This window comes from Leuciscus leuciscus, assembly GCF_965113295.1.
Source record: "Leuciscus leuciscus genome assembly, chromosome: 1".
In the NCBI taxonomy this organism is placed as follows: domain Eukaryota; kingdom Metazoa; phylum Chordata; class Actinopteri; order Cypriniformes; family Leuciscidae; genus Leuciscus; species Leuciscus leuciscus.
Genome location: NC_138725.1, coordinates 26,851,522 through 26,861,984, shown reverse-complemented (window position 1 = coordinate 26,861,984; position 10,463 = coordinate 26,851,522). Strand labels below are relative to the sequence as shown.

Below are 10,463 nucleotides of genomic sequence, written 5' to 3'. Positions count from 1 at the left end.
TGAAGCTTCAGCATTACCAATGCGAAGCCTTGAAAAGTGGAGCTCAAAGTTAAAAATAATTAACCTAGTTTCATTACTATCTTTTAATGAATCAATCAGCAGTTTTGGCTACTCTACTCTTATCTGTATGACCGAAAAATTACAGAGTAGCCTATTAGGTTATTTTAGCTGTTAAGAGAAAAATAAATCCAAATGAACGCGCCGCCACGTTTGTCGAACACTAATTCAACATCCCAGAATAAAACCCGACTTTAGAACAATGCATAGCGCCACTCGGCATGGTGTGCCAAAACACTTTATATATTATTATAAACTTCAATATTTCATTCAAAACAATCTCAAACCGCTTTGTGACATTTTGAAAAGCCGTGCATGCATTACTGCCACTGGAACCATGAACGTAACTCTAATTTTATTGTTTGTCGTTTAAACGTGCCTGTTGCATATCTTTATTTTATACATTTTATATGGTCTATTGAATTAGCATTGATATATATTTATATTATTTTTATTTTTTTGACAGAACTGCTTTTGAAATTGCGATTGGAATTATTATAGGCAACAGAAGTAAAGTCATTGTATAATATTTGTTCCTTAGTGTAAAATGGAAATGCATGGTAATTTTATTTTATAAATATAAGCAAAAAACTATGGTGTAACAGAGTTTTAGAACTAGACAAATCTCCCTGCATCAATAATAGGCTATAAAATGCATTAATAGGCTAATATAAAAAAAAAAAACCAGTAGTTCAAGTTAATTCGGGATTTGAACCCGTCATCTAAATGAGTGACACGTACGTTCTACCACTCGGCCATGACTTTACTCTTTGCAAAAAAGCCCAAACGTTCTAATGTGTGTAGAAGCGCTCTTCATTCGTCTCATTCCTCAATAGAATAGTACAATAATCAGCTTCATTGCTCATAATTTACTGTTGTTTGTTATTTTTGGTATTAAATTTGTTTTTGTGTGTGTGTGCTTTTTTTAAATCGCACTGCTCCCCGGCGAATAGGCTTGTCGCCCACCGACGATAGGCCTACAATATGAAATACAGGTTGTTATCGTCTCTATTTTTAACTTGTTATTCTATTTTTCTGGCCTTATAAAATGTTCTATTCTGTTTGTAGTATTTCATCCTTACTGTTAATTGACATTAACCCTACTTATGGCAATTGAAAAAAATGCATTATTGGCTGCTGTTTTGCACAATATCCCTTTGAGCCACCTGGCGGTCATTTCGCGAATGACTTTGAAATGCGACTGGTTTATTTTTACCGCGCCGGCTGGCGCGGCGGTAATAGGCATTCTGGTTGGTTACCATCTGTACACTAAACTTGACCTACGGAGTGCCTATAACTTGATCAGAATCAAAGAGGGCGATGAATGGAAAACTGCCTTCTTCACCAATAGAGGGCACTATGAGTACCAGATGATGCCATATGGACTTGCCAACTCTCCAGCTGTTTTCCAGTCGTTCATTAATGAGATCTTCCGAGACCTTCTGAACCAGTATGTAATAGCTTACATTGATGATATTTTAATTTACTCAAAATCTGAGGATGAACATATAAGCCATGTCAAGACAGTCCTTTCTCGTCTACTCGCAAACCAACTATACGTCAAGGCCGAGAAGTGTGAATTTCACGTCAGACAGACTTCATTCCTGGGTTACCACATCGGTCACCAAGGGGTAAAAATGGATGAATCCAAAGTCAAAGCAGTCACAGAATGGCCACAACCATCCACCCTGAAAGAGCTTCAAAGGTTTCTGGGGTTTGCCAACTTTTATAGATGCTTCATCAGAAATTACAGTAAGATTGCTTCACCCCTGACACCCCTCTTGAAAGGGAGACCTTCGAAGCTGAAATGGACTGAAGAGGCCAACCAAGCATACAATACTTTGAAGGAAAGGTTTACAACAGCCCCCATCTTAAAACATCCTGATCCCGATCTCCCGTTTGTGGTGGAGGTAGACGCTTCAGACTGTGGAGTTGGAGCTGTACTCTCCCAACGTCACGGCCAACCCGGTAAACTATATCCATGCGCATTAATCAGTGTAGGCTGCCTGCAAACATATCTCCACACATCTCCGCTGTAATGTAGCCTAGATGCGCCAATCATACGGACAGGATTACATAATCAGATGGTACTGTACTGTACGTATTTGGATTTGAGCCTAATAATAGTGAACATTTATCTAGGTTCACGTTAGAGCGAGCGGCCATGCCAGACGGATAAGTCCTCTTCATGTTTAACAAATCAAATTCTGTTGCATTTTCTTGCGCCAGTTTGAAAAGGGCAGCTGAAACACTACAGATAAATGCCCAATGCTGGCGGCCTCATCTAGAGAGAACCGAGGTTACGTTAGTAACCAAGGCGGTTTCTATGGGAGGAAAACGCTTAACGTGTAATTAAATGCGTTGCGTTCATATTCTGGGCTCATCTGCTTTTCTGTAGGATAGTATGGTTTATTAATAAGGTGTGTACAGCATTTGATCTTTATCACTGAAGTAGTCTATTAAGCCACATTAAGATTTTTCTTTTATTATAAGGGTTTTCTATGGAAGGAAAACGTTTAGCCTAATGTGCAATTAAACGCAATGTTCGTATTCTGGGCTCATCTGCTAATCTGTAGGCTACACATGCTTTATTAATAAGGTGTGTACATAATTTGATCTTTTAACATGAATGTCCATTGGGCTATTGTTTCAGCTTTTTGAACGTAGAAGTATGATAAATACATGATTGGCTATCAGTTTTATGTGGATAAAGGCATATTTTGTACATGACTACACATGTCCTTATAAGGCCAACAAATATGTTGTTTTAATGACATAGCATCTCGTTATTACGAGAAAAATATGTTGTTTTAACGACATAAGATCTCGTTATTACGAGAAAAGATGTTGTTAAAACGACATACGATCTCTAGGGCTGTCGCGATAACCGCAATATCGCAGTACCGCGCTACTGACAAGCCAACCGGAGAGGAATTCAAGTAACCGCAGCAACTGCGATATTCGCGTGTTTTCTTTTTTCATAAGGCTATACCCTTCTTGTTTTAAACTTCGTGCATGTGTATAGAATGTTAAATAAGTTAATGATAATAAGACGTGGTGATCATGGTTTTATCATGGTGATTTGTACAGAGGCTTCGTGGATTTGCACTTAAGCCTAAACAGACAGTGAATGAGAGAGATCGACTGAGCGTGTGCGATTACCTGCGTCTGTCTTTGAGGTCAAGTCATATTCGTGAAAAGGTTGCCGTGTCCAAGGAAAGTTAAATATTTGTCCTGTCATCCTTTTAACGTTTAAAATAAAGGGTATTTACCATGAATGGCATCAGCGACAGCGCTGGTCAGCATCCACAGTGCGAGGAACTCGCGGTCGCGGGAAACAAAACTCAGTGAGTCACGCATTGAATCAATGCCATTTCTCTCTATTAAGTGAAGCTTCAGCGTTACCCATGCGACGCATTGCTGGTCAGCTGAGCCTTGAAAAGTGGAGCTCAAAGTTAAAAATAATTAACCTAGTTTCATTACTATCTTTTAATGAATCAATCAGCGTTTTTGAACGTGTTGTTGAATGAAAGGTTTAATGACTCACTCAAAGACAGTCCATTGCCGTAACAACTGCGCGTTGAGTGACAGGCTTTCAATGCGCAGAGACGCTGTTTAGTTTCGGTTTATTGGTTACTGAAAATGTACTCGTTTTTGTGGACGCTGACCACATCGTAACACTTATTTATATAGCAACAAATAAATCAAAATAAATTAATAAATGTGGTAAAACCGCATATCGCGCTATTGAGCCACTCAAAATTACCGCAAGGGAAAAACGTGTGAATGTTCACGGTGTATTTTATGCAAACAACTCTAATCGTAGTTGTATCTCTATATTTACAGTAGGTAACTGTCATTGCGTATGTGTATGCAGCATGAGTCAAATACAATCTTCTGTTCGTGAACAGTTGTATTTCATTCATTAATCTGACTATGCATCCGTGCATTTAATTGCCATTGGCTCGTGTGATAGTAATATGGATCTTAGTAGTATTTTAAGTGATAATTGATTCTATAAACAACTATAAAAGATCAATTTCGGCTTTCTCCGTCTCCCTGCACCGGGCGTAATGCGAAACCGGAAGTGTCTAAGCACACCCTCGCTGATCTGAAATCCAAAATGGCGGCCACGTGCAACTAGCGAATAGGGTAGGGTGTTAATGGTGGTTAGGCTATAACGCTGTATTTGTTGTGTACACATGTGGCAAGGTGGGTGACGTAGTTCAGTTTCATTGGCTCATTGGTACATGATTGTCACCCACCATAGCCTATTGGAGGTGGCACTGATGGTATTTTAGGGCTGGAGTTAGATCGCCTGGTGTGCGTCACGACTGGGACCGCCCATACTGAGCGCGCTGGTGTAGACGGTACGTGGGTTCTCTTGGTTTGTAGCTGTTTGGCTAATAGACGTGAGCATGTGGATTTTAAATGTAGACTTTCTCTTTTTTCAGTGCGTTTTATGCCTGGTTGGGTCATAGGCTGTCCACTGCATGTTAGGTATGTGCGCGATTCTGTTTACCTACTGTTATTTTGGCGTCGGGTGATTAATTATCTGTTTAACTCTTAGCCGTGAAATCAGTGAAAAGTCTTCCTGCATGTTAATTCATTATGAGCTGTGAGTGACCATACACCCCGTGTGGCACGAGGAATTGCGTGGGGTAAGTGTGATTTAATCTGCTTCCTCTTTTTCACAAGACCTGTATCTAATTAAGCATTCTTCCTTAGTGCGCTGAGCTGTCTCTTCCATCGCGTTTCTTGAAGGCGGAAGTTTATATCCGTTGTTAAAGGAGGATGCGCTGCTGTTTTTCCTTTCCTGCTGTTTTTGGGGCTGGTTTACATCTAGGGCATTATTAATGTCATCGTTCGTGCCCTGTTAAGTGTTTACGCTCAGGGAACTCTGATTCTGGGACCTGCTCCAGTGATCATTCGAACTGTTGCATTCATTTCATTTTGTGTGTTTATGTTGTTGTTTACTAGTATTTTGTTTTGTATATTTTCAATAGTTCAAGCTTGTTATTGTAATAGTGTTCTTTATAAATGTTTTTGTTTACTTTGATGGAAATATTTCCACTGTATTATTGAACTTAATTTGATTTGTTTGCTTTGGTGTATTTTAGGCACTGCTGGCTCGAGGCTGGGAGGCTAGCTAGCTAGTTTGGAGTACTACAGGTGGTGGTGCAGTTGTGTGGAGTGCAGTGCTGCTTGGATTCACCTCTCACTGCGTGTGTGTGTGTGTGTGCGTGTTACACAAATCCACAGATAGGGTCTCCACTCCATCTAGCCTGCCCCAGCCACTGGAAAGCCTGTGTCTTTTATGTCTTTTGTTTATTTTTTTGTTGTGACTATTTTCCAATTGACATCTTTATTTTTGTCCAGTACACAGAGTATCTGATTGCGACAGTGCTTGATGGTGACCAGACATTGATTATCATGGAACATTTTAACTATTTATGATGATTGAATAAAGTCTTTTTGTACATTGTTCACACGCCTCTCTCGGATTATTTCAGCCTACGAACCATGAGAGTATCGCGATACGTATCGTGGGTGGTGTATCGCGGTTTTTCGGTTCGGTTTGAATATCGTTACACCCCTACTAAACATGTCATAGAATATGCATAAGTACGCTAATTGGGACACACCATAAAAGTCCATGAAATGAAACTAAAACAACAACTCAATGTGACAATCATACTGTAGAATATGACAGTCATATGTTGATGAGTGAACACTGAAGATAACTCTAGCATTATGCTCTGAAAAGCACTGATGTGAGAAAGACAGTGATGATGTACCTTTAGAAACGTGTGTGTTTATAGTTGAGGGATCCTGAGAGTGTGTGATGTGGACTGGATTCACTGCTGTTGTTGAATCAGCTTGAGCTGTGAAGATGAATGTTAGTTCAGATGATTAATACTGTACAATATGACATTCATATTTTAACTTTGATCATCACATTACATAAAAAGTTGATATTTTTGCTGTCAAGTTTCAATTCCTTTATTAATTCCAGCATCACGTTTTGGACTGTTACTTCACTGCAGTTCATTAGTTTGAAGCAATGCTTTGAGTTACTCTTCTGTGAGAGTCAAAGAAGCTTTTGTTCCCTCAGTTTGTTCTGGTTCAGTGATACTGATAGACCTTAGTGTTACTGACATTATGAGGGTCTTCTAACACTGTTTTATCACCTGAATACTTGACTGTGTATCTGACTGAGGTCTCGAGTTTATTTCCATGAGTAAGCTGACATCTCCACTCTCTGTTGTCATCTTCATTCAGGAGTGTTGTAGTCAGAGTGATGATGATACAGTGATATTGATCTGATGATGATGATATCTGATATCTGGAGTCTGTCTTCAGATCAACACCAGCCTGATTCACCCACAACAGCTCAAATCCCACATAACTGACCAAATCATCACAGGAGAGTCTAGTATATGCATACAACTGACAGGAGAGAGTCACAGAGCGGCCTGGACTGATCTCAGTCTGTGAGGATGAAGATGATGATGATGACGAAGATGATGATGATGATAATGAAGATGGAGACACTGAAACTGAACACAAGACACAAATCACAGACTCTTCAATCATCATCTGAGTTTAAAGGGAAACTTTTAAATTGACCACATAATCATAAATTTACCATGAAGAACATGCAGATAAACATAAGCATCAGTTCCTTGTCCGTTATTCACATATTGTTGGCAGATGTATAATCCATAATCTTCTTCTGTGACGTTATTGATGTTCAGAGAGCAGTCAGACTCCAGACTCAGTCTCTCATGTCTCTCTGTGTCTTTCTTCTTTTCCCCTAAAGTAATCAGTTCATCTGTCTCTGAAAGTCTGAATCTGTTATAGTAGGTCCATGTAGTTTTAGATTTGCAGCCAGAAAGAGTTTTATTACAGGACAGACGCACATTTTCACCAGAACTGATGAACACAGTCACTCCACTGGTTCCTGAAACACAGTATATATCAGTGATCATTATGATATATGTTAATAAATGAAAACATAAAACATACCAGCAGAAAAAGCAGAAAACTAAAATACACACTGTAAATAACTGAGCTGATAAAATACATTAGACAATAAATGAGATCCGTGGCACTAGATGATGAATGTGACCATTAACTAACAGCCATTGTCATTTGATCCTGTTTTCTTTCAGCTTTTTTGCAATAGCAACTGTATTTAAAGACAAAGCTATCACAGCCAAAGAAAAACTAATGTTGAAAAGTCAAGGGTCCAGAGCCCAACTAAAGCAAACACTGATCACCATCATGGTGACATCAAATGAAAATACAATGACATCTAAACCTCTGTCACCTGTCAAGAGCTTCTGTAGACGTCTGACAGAAATAAAGTCAGTCTGGTTAGTAATAAGTGAAGCTGGTAATGCTGTTTGTGGAGTTGTTTAATCCTCCTCTGCTGAGATCTTCACAGATTTAATGTCTTTATCTTCAGTCGATTTCATATTTTTTCTGTTCTTCTTGTTCCTCTGTCCTTCAGTGATTCTGCTTGTTAGCAGCAGGTGTTCATCAGTGTCTGAATTAACTCACTTGTTTTTATTCACTCAGTCATTTTATTCACTCAGTCACAACTATATTAGTGAACTAATGTAGGGAATAGTGAATGAGGGAGTAGGGTGTGTTTTTGAACACAGCCTCTGAGTGTCGACTTTGAGCTGTTAATTCACAGTATATTCCTGTAGGCTACTTTCTCAAAAAAGACAAATATCTCCCAGAATGCATTTGTTTCTACGTTATATTGCTGTTTTAATGGAAAACAGCATGTTACTGTCAAAATGTGGCCATTTGTTTCAGTGCACACTGTAAAAATTTGCTGTACAAAAAACTGCCAAATTTTGACAGTAACAAAATCGGGACTAAAATCGTGCCGTGTGAACTCAGCATTAGATGAAATCAACTGAAGATAAAAGACATTAGATCTCTGAAGATCTCAGCAGAGGAGGATTAAACAACTCCACACACAGCTTTACCCTCACTTAAAGCAAACAACAGACTCTCCAGAATAAACTATTAGTCTTTATCAGAGAGCTGTTCAAATCACTGACACACTCTTAATATGAAGATAATTCTTCATCATCAGATGTTTGAGTGACACTATGTCCAGTATCAGGAATAATACAGTATGATCTGTGTGTATCAATACACAACTCTGAGATCACAACGTGAATGTGTGCAAGAATAAACTGAGCATGTTCAAATGAACTCTTTCCAGACTAATTCCACTAAATGTTGTAAGGGTGGATTTCCTGCAGGACTGCCGGATGACTAAAGAAACATTGTCAGCAAGATGGTAGAAAACTGTACATTTCTTGTCCATTCCACCCACTGCCACTTATACCAACAACGGAAATAAGCACAGTTACAATAGATTAATATGTGGGAGAGCGTTGCTATAGAGAGTGACAATATTGTATTGCAATAGAAAGCATTATATTATATTATATTATATTATATTATATTATATTATATTATATTATATTATATTATATTATATTATATTATATATAAAGTCAATACCAAATCAAAACTAGTTAGCACATTATTTGTAATTTAAAGGGTTTATTGACAACATGGTTATAGTTATACTTAAAATAGTTACAAAATAAATGTATGAGATGATAACTTTTATACCATTAATTGTTCCCAGCATATATCTAAAATGTTACCAGAGAGAGAGAGAGAGAGAGAGAGAGAGAGAGAGAGAGAGAGAGAGAGAGAGAGAGAGAGAGAGAGACCCAAAAAAAGGGACCCAGACAATAAAAGAGACAGATCAACAGTTACAATCTTCTTTTATCCTTTCTCTGATCATGTGACTAAAACCCAAATGTGAGACGTTCAAACTGACCAATCAGATAATTACAACTTCCCACACCGTACTAAATGTGTGACAATTCATCAACCCCCAAAACATCTTGGCCTACAGTGATCACTATCAGCCCCTCTGTGCCTTTAGGAACTACAAATGGTCATTGTGGTAGAAAGAGGGGGTGGAAAACAGTAAAGCAAACGTCTTTGTTCATTTCAAATATCTTGGATTATTTTCAATCCTACAATGTGTTTAGAGAAAATACAGATTTCTTTACCTGTGAGAAGTGAAGAGAGAATGATCAGTCCCAGCAGACACAGATCACACTTATCAGCCATTTTGTGTTTCTGTCAGTCTTCCTCTTCATTATATATAGTTACAGCTCCTCCTTTAAACATCATCATCTCCTCCTGTGGTTATTAACTTCCTCTGATCTCATCAAATGAGTGAATCACACTGTCTCAACACACATCTGCTCTGAACACTTTATTGGCTACTTTTGCACATGAGAGAATTACTTTTAGTCTATCTATCTATCTATCTATCTATCTATCTATCTATCTATCTATCTATCTATCATCTATCTATCTATCTATCTATCTATCTATCTATCTCTGTAGCAAGGTAAAAGTGATACGGCCCCTTTAAGAGCGTTTCTTTGTGGGCGGAGGTGTGCATGCGATTAGATTTCCGTGCGCTTTTTAAGACCGGAAGAGCAGTTGTTTGCGTGGGCTACTGGCTTTGTTTTCCGTTTGAGGCCCTGTCCCAAATGGCACACTCCGGACTTGTGGACTTCCTCAGAGTCCACACTTTGGTGACGTCATGTAGTGCAGACCTATAGGGCCCTTGGCGCAAGTCCATGAGAGGGCATTGAGAGGTATTTTTGGGACAGACTCGATCGGCATGCCGGAAATAACGGTCTGGTTGTTGTTGGACAGGAGAAATCACATTTTTTGCGCTCCGACGTCTCATCTCCATGTCCACTACACAGCCTAATTTTACAGTTCTGTATTTTGATATTGTGCATGCCACCTGGGCATTAGACAATAGATAGCCTACATCATGCTTATTTAAATGATACAGTTGTACATAATAATACATAATGTTCCATTTGAACTAAGATTACAATTTTAAAACATAATTTAAACATATTTTTTTTTCAATTTACAGGTTTCAATATTCATACTATGTTTACATATGACTCAGTAAAGCCCTGCCATAATGCGATCGTATTATTAAACGCGCTATTATTGTGTTTGAGACATCAACCACTGCTCGATGACCATAATGTTTGCATAAACTGTAGGTAACAACTGGTAAAATGTACATTTAGGTCATAATATTTTCTTCTCAGCCATGTCAACAACTAGATGTACCGCATTGCGGTACAAAATATGACCGCCGCTCAGGCCTGCACTGGCTTTCCACAAAAATAAATGACGTGGAGTAATTTGGCTGTATTGCGTGTTTATGTATATACCTAAAAAAAGTAATAGTATGTGCATGTCTGTCTGTGTGTGTGTGTGTGTGTGTGTGTGTGTGTGTGTGTGTGTGTATGTGTGTG

The 10,463-nt window shown here is 38.6% G+C and overlaps 1 protein-coding gene across 1 annotated transcript in view; it reads right to left on the bottom strand.

Moving 5' to 3' along the window:
- The window catches only part of LOC309501345 (uncharacterized protein), a 64,866-nt gene extending 54,686 nt beyond the window's left edge, over positions 1 to 10,180 (bottom strand). The window contains exons 1-2 of the mRNA XM_082173394.1: positions 9,177 to 10,180; positions 6,707 to 7,021 (exon numbers count right to left, since the gene is read on the bottom strand). Coding sequence (XP_082029520.1) covers positions 6,707 to 7,021; positions 9,177 to 9,237 — 376 coding nt within the window. The 5' untranslated portion in view covers positions 9,238 to 10,180. The remainder of the gene's footprint in view (positions 1 to 6,706; positions 7,022 to 9,176) is intronic.
- Between the last annotated feature and the right edge of the window lie 283 nt (positions 10,181 to 10,463).